This window comes from Corvus cornix, chromosome 2, assembly GCF_000738735.6.
Source record: "Corvus cornix cornix isolate S_Up_H32 chromosome 2, ASM73873v5, whole genome shotgun sequence".
NCBI classification, from domain to species: Eukaryota; Metazoa; Chordata; class Aves; order Passeriformes; family Corvidae; genus Corvus; species Corvus cornix.
The window spans coordinates 357404-379023 of NC_046333.1; the positions used below are offsets into that span (position 1 = coordinate 357404).

General features: G+C 63.8%; 2 protein-coding genes, 1 long non-coding RNA gene and 2 other non-coding genes across 7 annotated transcripts; 4 read left to right on the forward strand and 1 right to left on the reverse strand.

The window, feature by feature from the left end:
• Positions 1–1095: 1095 nt before the first annotated feature.
• LOC120409708 (NAC-alpha domain-containing protein 1-like) lies at positions 1096–7757 on the forward strand. Its single transcript, XM_039549294.1, is given in 13 exon segments — positions 1096–1573; positions 1576–1656; positions 1659–1994; positions 1996–2738; positions 2841–5256; positions 5369–5669; positions 5940–6116; positions 6202–6290; positions 6366–6449; positions 6768–6914; positions 6987–7118; positions 7341–7463; positions 7616–7757. Coding segments are annotated over 13 exon segments (4728 nt in total). The 5' UTR covers positions 1096–1489; the 3' UTR covers positions 7631–7757.
• An 844-nt stretch (positions 7758–8601) lies between these two features.
• Positions 8602–19353, reverse strand: CCM2 (CCM2 scaffold protein). 2 transcript variants are annotated; one of them, XM_010394746.3, is made up of 10 exons: positions 19230–19353; positions 14849–15022; positions 14491–14574; positions 13972–14155; positions 13372–13508; positions 12518–12653; positions 12034–12091; positions 11176–11314; positions 10397–10535; positions 8602–9489 (listed from the first exon to the last, which is right to left on the reverse strand). In XM_010394746.3, exons 1-10 carry the CDS (start codon positions 19257–19259, stop codon positions 9215–9217), a joined length of 1356 nt encoding a protein of 451 aa, XP_010393048.1. In that variant the 5' UTR covers positions 19260–19353; the 3' UTR covers positions 8602–9214. The 2 variants fall into 2 exon arrangements, with proteins under 2 accessions (XP_010393048.1, XP_019138793.1); XM_019283248.2 differs by lacking the exon at positions 19230–19353 and adding an exon at positions 16485–17192.
• A 349-nt stretch (positions 19354–19702) lies between these two features.
• LOC104686371 lies at positions 19703–21295 on the forward strand. 2 transcript variants are annotated; one of them, XR_005604615.1, is made up of 3 exons: positions 19703–19791; positions 20263–20479; positions 20976–21295. It is a non-coding gene; the product is annotated as an uncharacterized LOC104686371 (long non-coding RNA). The 2 variants fall into 2 exon arrangements; XR_005604616.1 differs by lacking the exon at positions 19703–19791 and adding an exon at positions 19918–19958.
• On the forward strand, positions 20035–20163 carry LOC120409840. The gene has a single exon (XR_005601661.1). It is a non-coding gene; the product is annotated as a small nucleolar RNA SNORA9 (small nucleolar RNA).
• On the forward strand, positions 20752–20880 carry LOC120409839. Its single transcript, XR_005601660.1, has one exon. It is a non-coding gene; the product is annotated as a small nucleolar RNA SNORA9 (small nucleolar RNA).
• Positions 21296–21620: the final 325 nt, after the last annotated feature.

The window sequence follows — 21620 nt, forward strand, 5'->3', positions numbered from 1 at the left end:
GGCCCGGCACAACCGGGGGGCTCCGGGGCGGGGCACGGGGGACTTTGGGGACCCCGCTTCGGGGTCACCCCCTCACCCCCAGGAGCCCCAGCGGGGGTCGGTATCGGGTTGTGTCCCCCCCGTACTGGGAGGTGCTGGTGGGACTGGGGGGCTGAGCGTCGCCCCACTCCCAGCACCATCCCACCCCCGGGGTGGGAAACTGAGGCACAGCCCAAGGTCACCCCACACCAGTGTCCCTGGGGGCCACTGTCACGTGTCGGGCGGGCTGGGGACAGCCGGGAGAAATCCCTGGGGTCATCCGCACCTTCCTGAGGGGCTGGGGACAGCGGGGGCAAGGAGAGGGACACACCCCAGTGTCACCCTCCCCCTGTGCCTCAGTGTCCCCCACAGAGCTGAGTCTGGGGGTCCCCGAGAAAGGGGGTGAGGGTCCGGTTTGTACAGGGGGGGTCAGGGCGTGCCCTCCAGGGTGAGCAGAGGGGACCCCAAAACACCCCCCAAGGTGTGGGGCGGCCGCGGCCAGGCACGGAAACGCTGAATTACGGGGATCCCAGCAGCCCCCCCCCCCATTACAGGGCAGAGTCACCCCCAAAACGGCACCGGGGGTGGGAGGGGGGACGGGACCCCCCCTCAATGAGCCTTTCAGGGGTCCCTAGCACGTGGTGGGGGGCGGGGGGGGGGGGTTGTGCGCTGGACTGAACCATTTCAGACTGGGGGGGGGAGGAGCGGCACCTGCCCCGCAAATACCCCCGCGGGCCCCGCCCCCTCCCGGCTCCCCCCGCGCCGGCCCCGCCCCCCCCCCCGTTTATAACGCCCGGGGTGGGGGGGGGGGTCGGTGCTGCAGGAGGGGCCGGGGGTGACCGCGGGTCCGACCGCTCCCGCCCCATGGATCCATCCCCAGGGGGCTCAGGTAGCGGAGGGAGGGGCCCAGGTGATGGAGGGGGGGTCTCGGGTGTTTTTTGGGGTAGGGGTGGGCAGTGTAGGGCTGAGCACCCCCAAACTCGGTGCGGGGTGCGGACGCGGGGCGCCCGGGGTGGCTGTAAGGGGGGTGCGCCCCCCGCCCAGGGGGGGTTCTGTGCGTGTGGAGGGGTCTGGGTTGGGGTCCCGCCTTGCTGCGGCTGCAACCTCGTGCGCCCGGCAGAGAGGGGTGTGGGGACGGGGGCTGCTGGTGCCCCCCAGTTTCACCAGACTTGTGGGGACCCCCCAGGTGCTCTGGGTGGGGTCACCCTGTTCTCCCACTCCCGGATGGGTGGGAGTGACACTAGCCCGCCCCCAGGGCAGTGCCCACGGTGTCCCCCCTTCCACCGTCACGGGATGACCCTGGAGTGGGGGGGTGGCACTTAGGGGTGTCCCCTCTCTCCGTGGTGACTCTGGGGGGCTGTGGCGCTCAGGGGTATCCTCTCTCTCCGTGGTGACTCTGGGGGGGCTGTGGCGCTCAGGGGTGTCCCCTCTCTCCGCAGCCCCCCCGCCGATGCCTGCGATCCCCCCGCCGATGCCGGCCAAGGAAGAGGCTCGTCCCCCGCCCGAGGGGCCAGCTGTGACCCCGGCCCCGCCGCCGCCGCCCCCCCCGGCTCTCCCTGCCGGCCGCCCCCGCCCGCGGACCCGCTGGACACCCGCATTGTGATGGGGGAGGAGACGCGCTGCCCCCCGCCCGAGCCTCGGGGGGGGCCCCCCCTGCCTTGCCCCTTCCCCGCGCCCCCCAAGGAGCCCCCCCCGGGCCGCCCCCCGCGCTGGACCCCGAGCTGTTCTTCACGGCCCCCTCGACGCCGGTGCGGGCGGGGGGGGTGCGGCCGCCCCCCCACGAGGAGCCGACGGACGGGGACAGCGAGGGGCTGTGCTCGCCCCCCACGTCCCCCTCGGGGTCTTACATGACGGCCGAGGGCGGCAGCTGGGGCTCCTCGGGCACGGCCAGCACCTCCCCGTCCTGCTCCCCCAACCTGGCGGCCGAGGCTGAAGGCCTGGCGAGGCTGAGGGCGAGGCTGAAGGTCTGGGGGGGACCCTGGTGCTGCCCCCCGGCCTGGGGGACCCCCCGGCCTTCCCCCCACTGTCCCCGAGGAGGAGGAGGAGGAGGATGATGACGAAGACGGCCCCTTCGCCCTGCCGGGCTGTGCGGACGATGAGGAGGATGATGATGAGGATGGGCAGACACCGGAGGAGGAGGAGGACGAGGACGAGGACGAGGGCTCGGGGCTGATCCCGGCGGCGCTGCTCCCGTTCCGCGGCAGCCTCCTCTTCCAGGCCGAGGCCGTGGAGATCTCGCCCCGGGCCCCCGCCGAGGAGGAGGACGAGGAGGACGAAGGCAGCACCTCGGCGTCCTTCCTGCGCTCGCTGTCCGAGAGCTCCATCCCCGAGGGCGGGGACGAGGCTTTCGCCTTCCGCGACGACACCGACGCCTCCTCGGACTCGGCCGCCTACGACGGGGACGAGGACGAGCGGCTCTACGGCACCGAGCGGCACGCGGGGGACACGGGGACACCCCGGCCACCCCCCCGGCACTCCTCGGCCCCGCCGGCGTCGAGCTCCACCTCCATGCCGGGTCCCCGTGTCACCCCCCGGGCCAGGACACGGCTCCCGGATCTTTGGGGACACCCCTGGCACCCCCTGGAGGGGACGCAGAGCTGGACGGCGACGCCTTTGTCACCATCACGGGGGCGTGGCCCCCGCCGGAGCCCCCCGAGGAGCTGGCAGCGACAGAAGGTTCTGGAGCGGCGCCGGGACAGGGACCTTGCCCAGAGCTGGCAGTGACTTGGCCCTGTCCCCCGGCTGCTCTGTGCCGGGGACCCCCAGAGCCACCAGCTGGGGGGGGCCAATGGGGAGCCCCAGGACGGCCCTGGGGGTGACAGTGATGGTGACAATGACATTGAGCTCAGCACTGGGACAGCTGATGGCCACAGCGAGCTGGACTCTGCAGCCCCCAGCTTGGGGACATCAGTGACACCGACCCCCCTGGATGAGATGGACACTGCAGCCAATAATGTGGTGACACCAGTGACACCCAGCCTGATGGACACAGTGTACACGGACCTGGTGTCACCAGTGATACCAACCCCACTGGACGAGATGGACATTGCAGCCACCAGCCCAGTGACACCCAGCCCGTCTGATGAGCCGGACACTGTGGCCACTGACATGGTGACACCAGGGACACCAAGCCCACTGGATGAGCCAGACACTGCAGACACTGATGTGGTGACACCCAGCCTGATGGACAGCACAGCTACCAGCCTGGTGGCACCCAGCCCGTCAGATGCTGCAGCCACTGATGCAGTGACACTGGTGACACCAAGCCCCCCAGATGAGCTGGACACTATGGCCACCAGCCTGGTGACACCAAGCCCAGCAGATGAGCCGGACACTGTGGCCACCAGCCTGGTGACACCAAGCCCACCAGATGAACCGGACACTGTGGCCACCAGCCTGGTGACACCAAGCCCACCAGATGAGCCGGACACTGTGGCCACCAGCCTGGTGACAGCAAGCCCAGCAGATGAGCTGGATGCTATGGCCATCAGCCTGGTGACACCAGTGACACCAAGCCCACCAGATGAACCGGACACTGTGGCCACCAGCCTGGTGACACCAGTGACACCAAGCCCACCAGATGAGCCAGATACTGTGGCCACTGACCTGGTGACACCAGTGACACCAAACCCACCAGATGAGCTGGACACTGTGGCCACCAGCCTGGTGACACCAAGCCCACCAGACGAGCCGGGCACTGTGGCCACTGACCTGGTGACAGCAAGCCCACCAGATGAACCGGACACTGTGGCCACCAGCCTGGTGACACCAGTGACACCAAGCCAATCAGATGAGCCGGATGCTGTGGCCACCAGCCTGGTGACACCAAGCCCACCAGATGAGCCGGACGCTGTGGCCACCAGCCTGGTGACACCTGTGACACCAAGCCCATCAGATGAGCTGGATGCTGTGGCCACCAGCCTGGTGACACCAAGCCCACCAGATGAGCCGGACGCTGTGGCCACCAGCCTGGTGACACCTGTGACACCAAGCCCATCAGATGAGCTGGACACTGTGGCCACCGACCTGGTGACACCTGTGACACCAAGCCCATCAGATGAGCCGGACACTATGGCCATTGACCTGGTGACACCAAGCCCACCAGATGAGCTGGACGCTGTGGCCACTGACCTGGTGACACCAGTGACACCAAGCCCATCAGATGAGCTGGACACTGTGGCCACCAGCCTGGTGACACCAGTGACACCAAGCCCACCAGATGAACCGGACACTGTGGCCACCAGCCTGGTGACACCAAGCCCACCAGATGAGCCGGACACTGTGGCCACCGACCTGGTGACGCCAGTGACACCAAGCCCACCAGATGAGCCGGACACTGTGGCCACTGACCTGGTGACACCTGTGACACCAAGCCCACCAGATGAGCCGGACACCGTGGCCACTGACCTGGTGACACCGGTGACACCCAGCCTGCTGGACAAGATGGAAGTTGTGGACACTGTCCTGGTCACACCAGTGACATCCACCCTGAAGGATGCTGTGGCCATTGACTTGGTGGCATCAGTGACACCCACCCTGATGGCCGCTGCAGCCACCAACCTGGTGACATCAGTGACGCCACCACCCCTGGATGAGAGGGACACTGCGGCCATCGACCTGGTGACATCGGTGACACCTGCCCTGTTGGACACCACAGACACCGCCCCAGTGACCCCAAGCGTGGCGGACACCACGGATACCACACCGGTGATACCAACCCCCCGCGATGAGACGGCCACCGTGACCACTGACGCAGCGACCCCCAGCCCAATGGACACCATGGCCACCCACCCGGTGACCCCCAGCCCCCCGGCCGCTGCTCCTGCCCCATGTCCCCCTCCCCGGGCCGTGTCCCCCGTGGCTCTGGCAGCCGGCGTGGCCCCATCCCAAGAGTCCCCAGCTGTCCCCCCGTGTCCCCTGGCACAGGGGACGCTGTCACAGCCCCCTGGGGATGTCCCTGAGGAGTCGGAGGACGCGGCCACCGCCTCGCCCAAGGCTTTGTCCCCGGAGCTGCCGGACACGTCGCGCTCCCGCACCGCCTCCAGCTTCGTCACCGCCCCCGAGGGCAGCGCCGGAGAGGCCCCCCCGCGCCCCCCCGAGCCCCGCGGAGAGCCCGAGGAGGAGGAAGAAGAGGATGAGGATGCGGCCTCCGTGCCCCCCTCGCCGCAGTTCACGGCCTCGGAGCGGGAGGTGTTTGTGGGGATCCCCCCGGCCCCCCCGAACTGCTCCCACCACCCGGTGCCTTTTCGGGGCGCGGGGCCGGGCCAGCTGTCACCGCCCCGCTCCGGGGGACCCCGGGGGCCCTGCCCCCCGCCCTGCAGGAGCCGCCCACCCCCCGGCCGGGCCCTGAGCCCCCCGGCCACGCTGCAGGGGGCACCGATGCCAAAGTCCCCCCAAGTCCCCCGGGCCCCCCCGCGGCCCCCCCCGAGCAGCAGCAGGAAGAGGAGGCCGTGGCGGGGGTCGCACCCGGCCCTCTGCCAGCTGCGGGGGCTCAGCCGGGGCCTCCTCCCGAGCCCCCCCGCCCTGCGCCCCCCAAACTCAGCCAAGTGCCTCCTCCCGCCACGCCGGCCCCGCTGGCCCCGAGCCCCCCCCGGGCCCCCCCCAGCCAGGAGCCCCCCCGGGGCTGCCCCTCTCCAGGAAGCACCTCGAAGGTAAGAGGGCCCCCAAACCCCCCGTGGCTGTGGGACCGGGGTGGGCACCGCCCATGGGGGGACTCCGGGGGGTCCTGGGTGGGTTCAGCCGGATGGGGGGGTTTTGGGGGGCACCACCAGCTCAGGCCCTCCTCCCTTGCCATGGGGTGTTTCGGGGGGGCTGGGGGTGCCGTTGGGGGGTGCCAGGGTGGGCGACAGGGGTGAGCAGGAGGGGCTGCGCCCCCCGAAGGGTTTTGGGGACTCCCCAGCTCAGCCCCTCTGCCCTCACAGCCCCCCAGCCCTCCCCGCAGAAGGAGCCGGAGCCCCGGGGCCGGGCAGGGGGCCCAGGGGCTGGGGGGGGCCGGGCCGCCCCCCGGGGGTCTCTGCAGTCGGAGTCGAGCTCGTCCAGCGAGGCTGAGGCCCCCCGGCCCCCCCCCGGCCCCCAGCGCTGCCAGCCCAACCATCGAGGTGAGGGGCGTCCCGTGGGGTACCCCCGTCTTCGGGGGGTCTGGGGAGCCCTTCTCACCCCCTCTCCCCCCCCCGCTCTGCACAGGGTCCGGGAACGAGTCTGAGAGCAACGACGAGTCCATCCCGGAGCTGGAGGAACCCGAGGGCTCGGAGCCGCCCCCTGCCCAGCCCCAGGTGGGGTTTTGGGGGGTCGGGGGTGGTGGGGGCCCCCGGGGTGTGGGGACCCCGCTGACCCCCCCCTGTCGGCAGGTGCCCCTCGGCCACGCCCTCGGCCCCGGAGAGGAACCGCTCAGCAAAGCCAAGCAGAGCCGCAGCGAGAAGAAGGCCCGGAAGGTGGGGGGTTCTTGGGGGGCTGGGGGTGTCCCACTGGGTTTGGCGTCCCTGTCCCATCCCAGGGCTTGGGGAGGGGGTCAGTCCTGGGGTGTTGAGGGTCAGGTTCCCACTCTGGGGGGGTCTCTGGGCAACGCTGGGATGGGACTCGGGGTCCCCATTGTGGGCTGGGGGGGGGACCCATCCTGGCCGTGCTGAGACAACATCCCCCATCTCTGGTGTCCCTGTTATCCCGGGGATTTGGGGTGCTATGGGGGGCTGGATCCCCCCAGGCTGCCGTGCCAGGGTGCAGGGGTCACCCTGTGCCCCCCGGCCCCCCAGGCCATGTCCAAGCTGGGGCTGCGGCAGATCCACGGTGTCACCCGCATCACCATCCGCAAATCCAAGAACATCCTGTTCGTCATTTCCAAACCCGACGTCTTCAAGAGCCCTGTGTCCGACATCTACATTGTCTTCGGGGAGGCCAAGGTGGGCTCGGGGGGCTTTGGGGGGGAGGCCCTGGCTCGGAGGCGGCTGTGCTGACCCCGTGTTCCCCCCCAGATCGAGGACCTGTCCCAGCAAGTGCACAAGGCGGCGGCTGAGAAGTTCAAGGTGCCCCTGGAGCACTCGGCACTCGTGACCGACGCTGCACCTGCCCTGGCCATCAAGGAGGAGAGCGAGGAGGAGGAGGAGGTGAGTGCTGGGGGGCTCCGAGTGCCTCCGGGGGTGCCATGGGGGGGTGACAGTGCTGTGACCCCGTGGGGTGGATGGGACGGGGCTGGAGGTGCAGGGTGCTGAGCTGGGGATGGCTCAGGCCCAGGTTCTGTGGGCGGGGAGGGGGTGCACAGGGGTCCCTGGGGGTCAGGGCCGGGTGTGTGCCCTGGGGGGGTTTGGCAGCACTGTGGCCCCTCCCAGGTGGACGAGACGGGGCTGGAGGTGCGGGACATCGAGCTGGTGATGGCCCAGGCCAACGTGTCACGGCCCAAGGCCGTGCGAGCGCTGCGGCACAACAACAACGACATCGTCAACGCCATCATGGTGAGTGGGGGGCTGTGACCCCCCCCTTTTCCCAGCAGGAACTGGGGCTGTGACCCCCCCTTTTCCCAGCGGGAACTGCGGCTGTGACCCCCCCTTTTCCCAGCGGGAATTGGGGCTGATCCCGGAATTCCCGACTCTGCTCTCTCCCGCAGGAACTGACCATGTAGCGGCCGGGGGTGTCCCGGCCCCCTGTATAGATGCACAGAGCCCCCCCCACGTCCTTCCTCCTGCCCCCATCCTCCTCCTGGCCCCCTGGACTGCTCAATAAAGGCCTCCTGCACCCCTTGGATCGCACCTTGCCTCCCAGGCCTGATTTTGGGAGGTTGGGGAGCCCCTTTCCCAGCAGGGGGATGGGGGGCAGCACCTGGGGGTGTCACTGGGATGGGGGAAGTGGAAGGACAGGTTTTGGGGGAGAGGCAGCACCCCAGAGTGCCCCCAGCATCACTGGGGATCAGGGACACCCCCTCCCCTCCAGATTTGGGGGGTGGCAGAGACCTGGGATGGGAATGAAGCCCCCCAGCTCCAAGGGCTGGGAAGGGATGGAGCTCTATCCCCAAGTCCCTGGGATCCCCTCCTGCTCTCCATTTTCTTGGTGTTGGAATGGGAAGGGCTGTGGAAGGGGACACTCCCCTGTGTGTCCCCCAGGTGAGTCCCTGGGGGTGCCTCAGCTCCCAGGACACCTGAATTCCAGAGGGAGGAGGGGTTGGGAGAGCCCTGGGAGAAGAGGGGGTCACCAGGAAGGATGAGGGGAGACACTGGTGGGGTCATGGTGTGGGGGGACACCCCAGTGTGGGCAGTGCTGGGGGCAGAGGGGTTACAGGCACTGGGGGGGATTTGGGGCCGAGGCCTCTGGAATGTGCTGGATCCCCAAACTGCCGAGTCAGCGTCTGACTCCAGAGGGGGGGAAGGGACAGGACCCCCTGGGTATGGCTGTGGGGAAACTGGGGACCCCCCAAGCCCGTCTGGGGACCCTGCTCGGGGTGGGAGCCCAGCAGGGGATGCAGATAAAGGGGGAGGGGGGTCCTGGCTCAGCTCCGGGGGTCCCACCAAGCTCCTGCAGTGACCGTGGGGAATCCCAGACTGGGGGAGCTGGAATGCTCAGGAATGTTCCAACGCCACGGATGAGAGGGTGAGAAGATTCACATTGTGGTAAAACTTCATTGTAGGGGCAGTTCTGGGGGACCCGCTGTGCAAACTGTAAACTGGGGGGGAGTGGCTCCAGCCCCTCGGGAACAGATCCCAATGCTCAGGACATCCCTGAGGAGCTGACAGGGAGGCTCAGGAGCAGATCTGTCCCCAAAATCCAAATCCAGATCTGTCCCCCCCGGTCCTATCTGGAGCCCTGGGTCCAGAGGGAGCCCCTGGAGCTGTTAACGAGGCTGGGGCAGTGCAGCCACCACGCTGCTGGAGCCCCAAATCCTGCAGGAGGGGGCCAGGATCCCTCCAAGGGCAGCTCTATGTTCCAGGATCTCCATGAGGGCACAGGCTGGTGTTCTTGGGCCCCTCCAAGGGCAGCTCCAGAGTCCCCCTGGGGCGTGCCCGTGTTCCATGTCCCTTCCGAGGGCAGCTCCCTGTCCTGGGGTCCCTCCAGGGGCAGCTCCATGTCCCAGGATCCCCCTGGGATCAGCTCCATGTTCCACGTCCCCACGGGGGCAGCCCCACGTTGCCCCCTGGGGTAACTCCGTGTCCCAGGGTCCCCCCGAGGGCAGCCCCAAGTTCCACGCGGGAGCAGCTGCGATCCCCGGGCTCCCTCAGGACGAGTCCCGGTCCAGGCTGCAGCCCAGGGCCTCGATGTCGCTGCTGATGTGGGAGATCATCCGGTCCCACTCGTCCTCCTCCGAGGGCACCGACTGCTCGTCGGAGCTGCTGGCGGCGCCGGTGCCGTTGGAGGCGGAGGCGGCGCCCAGGGAGCGCCGGTAGCGGCCGAAGCTGTCCGTGATGATCCCGCGGCCATCCTTCACCCCGATGGTCTCCAGGAAGTTCTCGAAGTGCTGGCTGTCCTTCTCCGGGATGAAGGGACGCAGGCCTGGAGCCGGGACACAGCACGGGCACGGCTCGGGGCGGCACGGAGAGCGCCCAGGACAGGTATCCGTGGGGATTCCTCACCTGGATGCCATTCCTGAGCCTTCCAGGAGGGCCCAGGAATCCCTCTGGGAGGGATGGGGACCTCCAGGGCCCCTCATTTGTTCACACCTGAGACCTGCAGCCACTGCTCACTGAGGCCAAAATCCGCCTCAAGCGGGACTTTCTGAGCTCCAAACAATCTAATTCCTCACCCGGCATCTTGCTCGGCTTTGCTGAGCTTATCCTGATAATTTGTCCCATCAGGGACATCTGTCCTGTCCCCTCAGCATCCCCAAGGGCCAGTGGGCCCATGTGAGACACTCTACTCCTGTCCTGTGGGGATTTTAAATTCCTGACTCCTTTTCCCTGGACATCAGAGGCCGGGTGAGAGGCCCCAGGTGCAGTCAGACACTGCGGCTATCCTGGGAAGATTTTGTATTCCTGACCTGTTTTCCTAAGGTATGAGAGGCCAGGTTGTTTAAAGTATCCCTGGTCTGGAGGAGGTTTCCTGGCCTGGAGATTTCCAGGTCTGAATTAAATTCCCTGGACCTGGAGGAGGTTTCTAGGTTTGGGAGAGGTTCCCAGGTCTGGATTAGGTTGCCTGGTTCTGGAGGCAGTTCCCAGGTGCTTCATAGCCAGGTGGGAGCAGGGAACAGCTCCAAGGAGAGACTGAAGCTGTAGGATGGGCTGGGCTGGATGGACCAGCTGCCCTCAGAACGAGGAATCTCCACAGGAGAGATGGACTGGGATGTTCCTCCTCTCCTGGTGGCACCCCAAGGCCTTCCTGTGCCCCCACCCCTTCACCCCTCAATCCCACCCCTCAGCTCTGGGCTCTGGGCTCCTGGCTCCGGAGCCATTCCAGCACTCACCCAGGAGCAGGAATTTCCTGCTGTCCCCGTAGAGCTGCTTGAGGTTGATGCAGAACTCATGGATGGAGGCCCCGTTGCGGTACTCGTGCAGCAGCATGGCGAACTGCTGGATCTCCTGCGAGGACAGCTTCGTGCGGAGCTGCGGGGACACGGCCCTCATGGCACCCTGTGCTCGGGAAGGGGCGCTGGGAGGCTTAGGAATGGTGTTGGAAGGGCCAGGAACCCGCTGGGAAAGCTGGGATGAGCTGTGGGGGTTGCTGGGACTGTGACTCGTGGAGTCTTGGGGTATGAGGGGACTTGGACACTGGGAAAGGGAAAGGGGGGGATGCTCCTGTGGGAGAAGGAAAGAGCCCAGAGGAGGCCCCGGAGCTGCCCCAGGGCTGGAGCCCCTTGCAGGGCCTAAAGGGGCTCCAGGAGAGCTGCAGAGGGACTGGGGACAAGGCCTGGAGGGACAGGACACAGGGAATGGCTTCCCACTGGAAAAGTGGTGATTCAGATGGGATACAGGGAAAAAATTCTTGGCTGGGAGGGTAGTGAGGGACTGGAATGGATTTCCCACAGAAGCTGCAGCTGCCCCTGGATCCCTGGAAGTGCCCAAGGCCAGGCTGGATGGGGTTTGGAGCAACTTGGGATTGGATCACCCTTACAGCCCCTTTCCTACCCAAACCATTCCACGATCCCTCCATCAGGCCCTCCAAGCCCAGCCTGGCTGGGAAGGAGGAGGATGAGCTGCTCCTCCAGCCCCGTCCCTCACTCCGGGGCCTGATCCCACATCCCACCGTCATCATGTAGTCCTGCAGCAGCTCGGTGGCCGTGGTGCTGAGCTCGCTCTCGCTGGCCGTGGTCACGTGTGGGGACGGGCGCGCCGAGAAGGATGACGGGGACGTGTCCCCGGCCTCCAGGGTGTCTGCAAAGGAACTGACACCGAGCACGGGTGAGTCCTCCGGAGCTCCTCGGGGTGGTGGTGCTGGGATTTTTGGGTGGCTTGTGCAGGGCCAGGAGCTGGGCTCTGATGCTTGGGGTGCCTCCCAACCCAGGATATTTCATGATTCTGGAAGCCCCCAGCTCCTGAGGGCACCCCAGGGCTCCCAGGGAACCAAATGATGCTTTGGTGACAGTGACAATGGAGGCCTGCATGGGGAATTATCCCTCTGGCTGCTTCCTCACTGGGAATAACACAGGGAAGAACCCCCAGGCGCCGTACCTCGGGCTTAAATGTGCAATTTTCAATAATGTTCATAACTCCTCCATGTTAAACATTCCTGAGTATCCCTCTGTGTTGGCTATTCCAAGAGCATCCCTCCATGCTAACCAATGGTTTGTGTGTTAGGATTTCACCCCACAAACACTGTCAATGTTTCCAGTGACCCAGGAGGGAAAAGTTTCCCAAATAACAAGTTTTTGGGGAAAACCCTTCTCCCAGCTCCAGCTGGACCCCAGCCTGTGACCCCGTGCCCTGCTGACACAGGGACTGCTCGCTGTGGATGTGACTCTCCCTGGAATGCTGAGCGCAGAACAATCCAGGCCCAGACAGGATCTGTGCCAACCCTGCTGAGGCCCGGCTGGGCTCAGCTGAGATTCCCGATGTGCCAGCGGATCCGGGTTAATCCCGGCTCCAGGGGCCACGGATCACTCACAAAGTGCTGGCGTCCGCCTCGAAGGGCTCCTTCACATCCACTTTGGTGGAAGAGTCATCTGGAGGGAAAAAATTTGGGAGATGGAATGTGAGAGGCACAAACTCGGTGACTTCCTAAGCCAGAAGAGACACAAAGGAATTCCTGACTTGGCCGGAAGGGGAGAGGCCAGGAATGAGCGGCAGGATGAGAGGAAACGGCCTCAGGTTGTGCCAGGGGAGGTTTAGGTTGGATCTCAGGAAGGTTCCTTCATGGAAACAGTGGTCAGGCATTGAACAGGATGCCCAGGGCAGGGGTCGGTCCCCATCCCTGTGGATGTGGCACTTGGGGACACGGCCAGAGGTGGCCTTGGCCCTGCTGGGGGCTGGGTGGGCTCGGGGGTCTCTGAGGCTGTTCCAACCTCAACCATTCCTGGCTGTGGCTGTGTCTGGCCCTGGAGAGGTGCTGGGTGTGGGGAGCAGCCCGGAGGGCAGCAGGGCGCACGCACCGCTGTGCAGGGACAGGTGCCGCGTCGGCGTCGAGGCGCCGTCGAAAATGGCGCGGTCCAGGAAGTCGATGGTGGACTCGGTGTAAACAATCTGGAAGACTTGGCTGAGCAGGGAGCACAACTCCTCGGCACCCACCTGGGAACGAGCAGGGAGCTGTGGCAGATCCCAGAGGGAGATCCCCTCTCCCTTTGGCTCCGTGGGATGGGGGAACAACGAGCTCCATCACCTTCCCGGCATCCCAGCCCTCCTGCCCCCGGCAGCAGGAGCTGGGATGCTCTAGCATCAACCCAGGAGCCCCCCACATTCCATGCCCAGGCTCCTCCATGCAGCTCCCTGGGGTTTCGGCTCATCCCAGAGGGGTGCAGGTGCCCCAGGGAATGTCAGGGCTGGAAATGAGTGGAGTGAAACTCCACCCTCACTGGAGATCAGAGAGGCTGGGACTGGAATCCCTGGATCCAGACACTGGATGAAACAAATTCCCAGGTCAGCACAGGGGAAACATCCCGATCAGCAAAACCTCATTGTGGGATTGTCCTCACGGATTCTGGGCTGCTGCAGAAGGCTCTGGCCGACAGGGACCAAGGGAAACAGTTCCTGGAGACCCTCTCGTATCCCAGGGTTGGGACAGGGATCAGGAACCCCTCTCCAGGTGCTCCAGCAATGCCCAACCACACCTGGCATCCCTATATCTGGGCCTGTGTCCCACAGGTGTGGGAGCGCAGGGAAGGATCCGGACATGCCACAGGACTTGGCCACTGTGGATCCAAGAGCCAGAAACCTCCCAGCAATCCCAGTGACTCTGAGCCCACGCCGAGGTGTTCCCAGGGTGTCCATGGAGCGGTGGGAGCCGTACCTTGTTCTCCGTGGCCAGGACCACCAGGCAACAGGACTCCAGGGGCCCCCCGGCGCTCTCCGACAGCGAGCCCGACGTCAGCGCCTTGGAGCCCTCGGCACACAGGCTCTGGCTCGGCGAGATCCCGGGATCCTGAGCTGAGGGGAGAGGAGAGGTGAGGGAAAGGCAGGACAGGCAGGGGAGGGGAAGGGGTCCTGTAGGTGAGAAAGAGTCCTGAAGCAGGAGAATGGGATGAAAAGCCTCCAGTTTGGAGCTGCTTTTGACAGCTGTCTGGCTGTTTTCACAGTGCAGAATTCCATCACCAGAACTCCAGCCCCTGAGGCATTCATTCCTTTATTCCACAGCCTGTCCATGGGGTTTGTTATCAGATAAATCCCTGGCTCAGCCCTCCCCAGCTCCCCGTTCCCAAACCACGCAGGTGTGACATGCACAGAGCTGCTCAGGACAGGGAATGAGGTGTCATGGAACCCTCATGGAATGCTTTGGGTTGGAGAGACCTTGAAGACCACCAAGCCCCACTCCCTGCCATGGGCAGGGACATCTCCCACTGTCCCAGGTGGCCCCCAGGGGAACAATCCCAACTCCATGGCCACAACTCACCTGTCTTGAGCACGACCAGGTGTGCAGAGTCATCCCGGATGTAGGACACGGAGGCGATGTCGTGGATGGGCACCCTGAGGATCAGATCCTCCCCGTCCCTCCACACCAGTTTGATGTTGTAGGCAGAGAGGCTGATGACGGCGTCGTGCTCCGGGGTCAGCTGCCCCGGGAGCTGATGGGCTCTCTGGAACACAGGGATTCACATGGATTTAGCCATGGAATGGTTTGGGTTGGAAGGAGCTTAAGGATTATCCAGGTCCCTACCATGGGCAGGGACACCTTCCACTATCCCAAGGTGTTCCCCATTCAACCTGGCCTGGAACCCTTCAGTGGATGGGGCAGCCACAGCTTCTCTGGGGAATGCATTTGAGTCCCACACCGCCCTCCCAGGGGTGTTTCCCCTTTGGGAACAGCTTTCCCTCCCACCAGGGAAGAGCAGGATGGAGGCCCCAGCCCGAAGGAAGCTCGGTGAGCTGGGATTTCTGCCTGCTGGGAGTCCCGGAGCAGCCGAGTGCTCACCTTGGCATTGTCGATCAAGTGCAGGATCTCTGTGCGGCTGGAGGGGTTCAGGTACCCTGGGATGGAGGTGAGCTGCCCTAAATACTGGGAGAGAAGAGCCAAACCATTACCACAGCACGGACACGATCCTGGACATGGCAGAATGAGTCATGGAGATGCTCCAAGGAAAACCTGGAAATGGGTGAGAGGTGGGAACGTGGGTGGAAAAAAGAGGCTCCACAGAAACCTCAGAGCCCCTTCCAGTGCCTAAAGGGGCTTCAGGAGAGCTGGAGAGGGACTTTGGACAAAGGGAATGAGTTCCCAGCGCCAGCTGGGATATTAGGAAGGCATTCCCAATGCTCAGGGCCCTTGTGGATACCTTGACTTCCTTCTCGATGTAGTCGTGGAGCAGCAGGTCGGGCTCCACGCGGTCGGGCAGCGCCACCACCACCGTGTGCAGCGGCCGCCGCTCCGTCACCTTCTCCTGCGCCTTCTTATCCCGGCCCTTCTCCCCCTTCAGGAACACTCGCTTGAACGGAGACACAATTCCAGGCTGGGAGAGGAACACCGGGATCAGGGTGAGAAGGGGAGTTTGGCACCAGAACTGGGGGGTCCAGCAGCCCCAGCCCCTCCTGCCCAGCGACCCTCAAGCCCATCCTGCTGGTTTTGCCCCACGGACGCGCCAGGTTTGGAGCTGTAAATCCATGGCTTTCCACAGAAAACCCTTTTCCTGGCATACAACACAAGAGCTGAATGTTCTCACTACCAAAATACGGTGGTTCTCCCCCAAAGTCACCGTGTTCAACCTTCCAGGTAAGAGAAATACAACTCTTCTATGCTACAACATATTCCAGGTGAAGAGCGGGTTCAAAGGCACCCTCCACGGTTTTGTACCTCCCTGAGGATCTGCTACAGGCAGGAATGTTCCAAGGAGACCCCAAATAATGAGAAAATGACCCAGAAAGTGGAAAAATGGGAAATTCCAAACCTGAAGTGCCGGGTTTGGAAAACCACTGGAGCCAACACACAGGCTCCCAGCTGTCCCTCGGCATCGGCACGGGAATGCCACGTGGATCTTGCCAAGCTCCACGCCGGACAAATGACTGGGAACATCCCCAGACTGCTCCAATTCCAGGTTTACCAGGTGGATGTTTGGAGGAGACAGACCCATGGCTGGATCTAGGAACTCCTTGGACATGTGGCTCCAATGTCCCATTCCCTGCTTCCCACCCCTCAGGACAACCACCTCCTGCCTTTCCTGATTCTCATGGGCAAGAGAGAAGAATATGGGATCCAAAGGGGCAGAGAACATGCTTCCAGTGGTGAATTAATTAAATATAAACCAAGGAAAACTCCTGGAACACTGGGAATTACCAGCTCACGAGGACATTGAGGACAGCTCAGCCTGGAAAAACATCCCTTGGATCAGGAAGATAAAAATAAAGGGATCTTACAGGACAGAGAGGAGAGGAAGCAGCTCCACAGCCCTGCCTCAGGAGCAGCAGCGTGGATTTTTGGGAAGGATCCCAACACAGAGCATCCAGGAGGAGGACTCCATGACCCTCGATCAGGATATTCCATAATCCTGCCGAGGGGCTGGGATGCTGGAGAGAAGGAAATCCCGGACACAACAGGTCTGTTTACCAAGAACAGAGGTGTGGGGACTCTCCAACTTGGGGATGTCCCATCTGGAATCTTGCCTGCCAGTGCCTAAGGATCCAGCTCCATAGGAATCCTTCAGGAATCCAAAGCAGAGCAATGCAGGAACGTGCCACTGGGATCGAGGTCGTACCCAGACACTTCCCCCTCCACCAGGCAGGATCCAGATCCACCCCAATCCAGAGAAACCCCCCTTTTCCCCCTAGGATGCGGCTGCATCTGTAGGGCCAGGATGATCCCCTGGCTGTCCTGGACGAGGAACTGGGGGCTCCAAACCCGAGGTGGAGGCACCTCAGGCTGTGACGCAGCCTGGAACAGCTTCTGCTTTTCGGGGCAGCCCAAACCCCAGCACCCACCTCGTCCTCCATGGAATTCCCACCAGGAGAGCAGGACCGAGCTGTGCCGGGGGAGCCGCGGGGGCCCTGGGGAGCGTTCTCCTTGTTCTGGGGGTGCCGGAACCGAGGCGTTTGGGGCCGGAAGTGCCACGGCCACAGCTTCCTCTGTCCCACGTGACAGATCGAGCTGGGGAGGGAACCAGGGCCGGGGCACGAGCCCATTCCCTGCTCCCATCCCGCCTCCTGCACCCCTAAATCCCTGTGAACGCCCCAAATCCTTCATCCTTCGCCATTACCACACCCAGGAGGGAAACCCCCCATCCCAAGGCACGTTGATCCCTGGTTTCTCTTCCAAGCTCAGAGCTGTTTTGTTCCAACACCTGGCTGGATCCCAGGTGCTGCTCCCAGAGGCTTTTCCAATCTTAATGATCCCATGGCCCATTGAGTCCATGGGATGTAAAGCTTCTTCCTGCCCAGAGCAGCTGTGGCTGCCCCTGGATCCCTGGAAGTGTCCAAGGCCAGGCTGGATGGGGCTTGGAGCAGCCTGGGACAGTGGCAGTTCCTCCACCACCCCAATTCCTGATCTCCCAGCAAATACATCTGCCCTGCCCCTGCATCCCACAGCACAGACACTCCAAAATCCACTTTATTCGGCCCCACAAAGAGCAGAGGGGTTCCAGCCCTGGGGCAGCTCCGGGGCCTCCTCTGGGCTCTCTCCAGCAGCTCCAGGTCCTGGTGCTGTTGGCCCTGGGGCTGGGGCAGCTCTGTAGGTGGGGTCTCACCTGAGTGGGCAGAGGGACAGAATTCCCCTTTCCTGCTGCCCACGCTGGTGCTCAGCCCAGGGCACGGGGCTGGATATTCGGGATAACAAAGGAATTTCAAGAAGAATTTCCCCCAAAGATACAACTTCGAGCTCAGCAACTCCATGGCTCAGGAGGGAAATGCCAAAGCAGCTGCTGGAAGAGGCAAAAGGCACCAACCTCAGTTATCCAGGGCATCCCTGAGCTGGAAAAGCTGGGAATTCCATGCTAACAGCTGAATACACAGAGAAATCCCTCAGGGAAACCGTGCAAGCTTTGGCTCACTGGAAGCCGCTGCACGGATTCCAGAGTCAGACCAGAAGGGAAATCATTCCCAGAAAATCCACCCCCACCCACACTTCTGGGCACGCTGGGAGCACCCATCCTCACCTGAGGCTCCCAGGTGTGACACCAAGTGCTCCCAGCCCTGGGCAGGCTCCCACGGCACAGACAGAATTCCGGACGGATCCATCCTGCTTCACAAGACTTGTGGATAATGGCTTTTTACCCCAGGACAGCTCCACAATCCCACTGCGATAGCCACAAGTGAGATCCAGGGAACATGAGCTCCTGGAAGGAATTCCAGGGCTCCAGTTTAAGCCAGTTCAGACTTTACCCAAAGCCAGGCTGGGATTTTCCTCCTCGTCCCAACCAAACCTGCCCTGAAATCCCTTTGGATCAGCACTGAGAGAACTCAATTCCTCCATTTCAGCCCAGAATGCTGCTGGAATGATCCACAGAGTGGGAAAAGCAGGAAGAAGAGTTTTCCCTGCAGCTGGAACAGAGGAGGAAGACAAAGATGGATCTTCTCGTCTCTGTAGCCACAGGTATCCAGGTTTAACGGTGATCCACAGGCAGCAACTCCAAGGGTTAATTACCCACCACAACGATGGAAAACCTGCTCCGAGGAGGCTCCATAAGGCCGTGGATCAGCCCAGGAGATGCCACAGCCACGCCACTCCCCGGTCCCCAGCTCAGCCCCGCTCCAGAGGGACTCGGGGAGCTCCTGATCCATCGGGATCAGGGACACAAGGAACACAAGTGGCATTACCCAGGTGGGATAAGAGGGGTGGGGGGACCAGCCCAACGTGTCCCTGGGGAAGGGAAGGAGAGAATGATCCAGGCTCTTCCCAGTGCCAGGAAATAAAGTGGGATGCCCCAGGTGAGACACACCTGAGCTCAGCCTAAGAACCCCTGGAGCCTTGGGCAGGATCATCCTGTCTCCAGGTGGAAAATTCCTCCCCCAGTGGTGCTGCTGCTCCTGCAGCATCTCCCGGGGTCACCTGATGGCATCATGGGGCTTTCATTCCCAAATCTGACTGTCTGGGAAGCCTGGATGCCAATCCCCCAAAAATCCCACCCAGTTTTACTCATTTTGGGAATGTTTTGCTCAGCTCCAGGCAGAGCTTCAGCAGGAACCTGCTGCCACCTCCCGGGGTCCCTGCGAGGTCAGGGACTCCCAAAATATCCAATTTCTCCCCAAAACTATGGGATCAAATCCATCCTCCCGCTCCAGGCGTGCGGAGCAGCTCCGGCTGAGCCTCTCCCAGAGGACACAGAAATGGGTTGAAAGGAGGGAAATCAGGGCACCACAGGCACGGTTGGAGCAGTCGACCCCGGGAGGCATAATAAAGGCATAAATTAATGGATGTATAAAATTAATTTGCATCAGTAATAATTTAAACAAATTAACAAACTCATAAATTAATCGCTCCATAATTAACAACCCTATCAATTAATAGCCTTCTCCAACCCCAGATTCGGAGCGGGAGGTTTATGGGTGGGTGCTCTGGTACACCCCCGGGACGGGGCTGCGGGAAGATTCTCCCGGGAAGTGGAGATCGGGTAACTCCCGGGAACGGGCTCCGGAAAAGCCCCGGGAGGGCTCCCGGCCGGGCTGAGAGACCCTCGGGGGGGCACAGCGCGACCCCCGGCTGTCCCTCTGCCCCCGGACCCCCGCTCTCACCTTCTTGCCCTTCTTGCCCTCCTCCTCCATGGCTCCGGCGGCGGCCCGGGCCCCCCCCGGGGCATCCCGGCCCGGGTGAGCGGCGGGGCCTCAGCGCGCGGCGGCGGCGGCCATGGCCCGCCCGGTTCCCGCTCCAGCCCCGCTTCCCGTTCCCGCTCCCGTTCCCGCTCCCGCTCCCGGCGCCGCCTCAGCGCCCGCGGCTCGGCCCCGCCGCCATCTTGGGCGGCGCCTTCCCGTGACGTCATCGCCCCGCCGCCGGGGGGGAGACGAGCGCGGCGCGCCTGCGCCAGACCGTCGGCAGCGCAAGCCACGCCCACCGCTGAAACCACGCCTTCATTTGCATAAGACCGACGACCACGCCTACACGTTGAGACCACGCCCCTTTCCCCCTCCTCCGAGGTGACGTCATCTCTGCGGTGACAGGCACCGCCCTCGGGCCACGCCCCCCTCCCTGGCCCCGCCCACCCCGTGCTCTACACGCGCTGACGCCATCACCACGCCGCGTCGCGATGACGTCATCAGGAGGTGCGCGCTTTCTCAGCCATGGCGGCCGCAGGAGCAGGTGAGGGCGGCGTGGCGGCCCGGCTGCATCCGCCGCCATCCGCCGCCATCCGCGCGCGGGGCCGCCACCGCGAGCCGCGGGACCACCGATGGCTCCCGGGGCCGCGCGCGGTGCGCCGCGTCCCGCCCGTCGGGCCCCGCCGCGATCGTGAGGGGCCGCGGGGCGAGGTGCGTTCTGGGGAGGGCTCCCGGGGGTGTCCTGGGGTATCCCGGGGCTCGAGGCTACCCCGGGAGCCGTTTCCCGCCGCAGGCTCCAGCATGGGGGGGCCTGGCGTGGCCCCTGCCATTCCTGTAGCGCTGCCAGAGCATCCCGGTGTTGTTTGAGGCCTCTCCCGGCGCTTCCCGGGGGCGGTCATAGAAGCCCCGGACATGCCCGGGCTGGGGAGGGAGCTGGGCGGGACATGGCGGGACTGGGGGAGCCCGAAACACCGGGGCGTGGGGCCGGTGACATTCCTGCCCTTTCCCGTTCCAGGCTCCTGCTCCGAGGATCCAGAGGGATTCAGGAAGCCACCAGGAAGAAGGAAGTGGATTCAAGGCACCTGACACCGTTTTTAGTCTAATTTTGATTAATTAAGGCTACCAAGGCCTCGGTCCCTCGTCTCCCGGGGCTGAAATCCCGCGGGAATGCCGTGACCTGGCACATGGAGCTCTGTCGTGGCAGGACTTGTTCATCGACACCGCCTGCCCAGGTGAGGGTCAGCCCCAGCTCTGCCAGTGCTCCTTGGCTGCCCAGGGGGAGTCTCCAGGGCTGGAATGCCATGGGAATGCTGGGGAGTTTGGCTCCTGGGAGCCCAGGTGGGTGCTGGTGTCACATGGGTTGCGGAGCCACGTTCCTGGGCTGTCCCCGTGTCCCCCCTTGCTCCAGCAGGGCATTCCTGGGGTGACACCAACCTGCCAGTGCTTCCCGGGGCTTCTGGAGAGCCCGGGATCCGCCGTGTCCGGGTGCCCACGGCTCTTCCCGCCGCAGGCTCCAGCATGGGGGGGCCTGGCGTGGCTCCCACCATTCCTGCAGCGCTGCCAGAACATCCCGGGGCCGTTTGAGGCCTCTCCCGGCGCTTCCCGGGGGTGGTTATGGAAACCTCGGACATCCCCAGGCCCAAAGAATATTTGGGGAAAATGGCGGGGGGGGGGGGGGGGTGGCAGGGGCAGCAGGGTCAGTGACATTCCCTCCCTTCCTAATTCCAGGCTCCCTCCATGCTGATCCAGGAAGCCACCAGGAAGGAGAAAGTGGGTGCAACAGATTTGTCACCGTAATTAATGCAGTTCTGGTTAATTAACACTGCCAAGCCCGGCACAAGGTGCGTGCTGGGTGCCACCTGCTAAGGCCTCGACAGCCTGTCCCACCCTTCCCAGGCCAGTGCTGTTATCCCATGGGGATGTATCCAGTGGCCGTGGATGGAAGGAGAAGCTGGAGCAGCGTGGCAAATTCCCTGTGGAAGAACAAGGATTCCATGACACCAAAATCAGGGAATTAAACACAAACCCGTAGGTTTTCCATGTTTTGATTCCAAAGCTTTTTTGGTTTCCGTTTTAAGTAAAAAGGGATTAAAATGGGGATTCAGTGGGAGGGGAAGGAGGTGCTCCAGGTGCTGGAGCAGGGACCCACCCTGTGTCCCCAGTGCCACCTGGACTTGCTGTCCCCTTGTCCCAGGTTCAGGTGGCCCCATGTCCCTGAACCACAGTGTCCCCAATACCCAGTGTCCCAATATCCATGGGTCCTGGTGTTCCCATGTCCCAGATCCTGATGGTTCCAGTGCCTCTGTGCCCTGCTGTCCCCAAGCCCCAAATGCCCGTGAGCCCCAGTGCCCAGGATAACCAGAGTCCCGATGT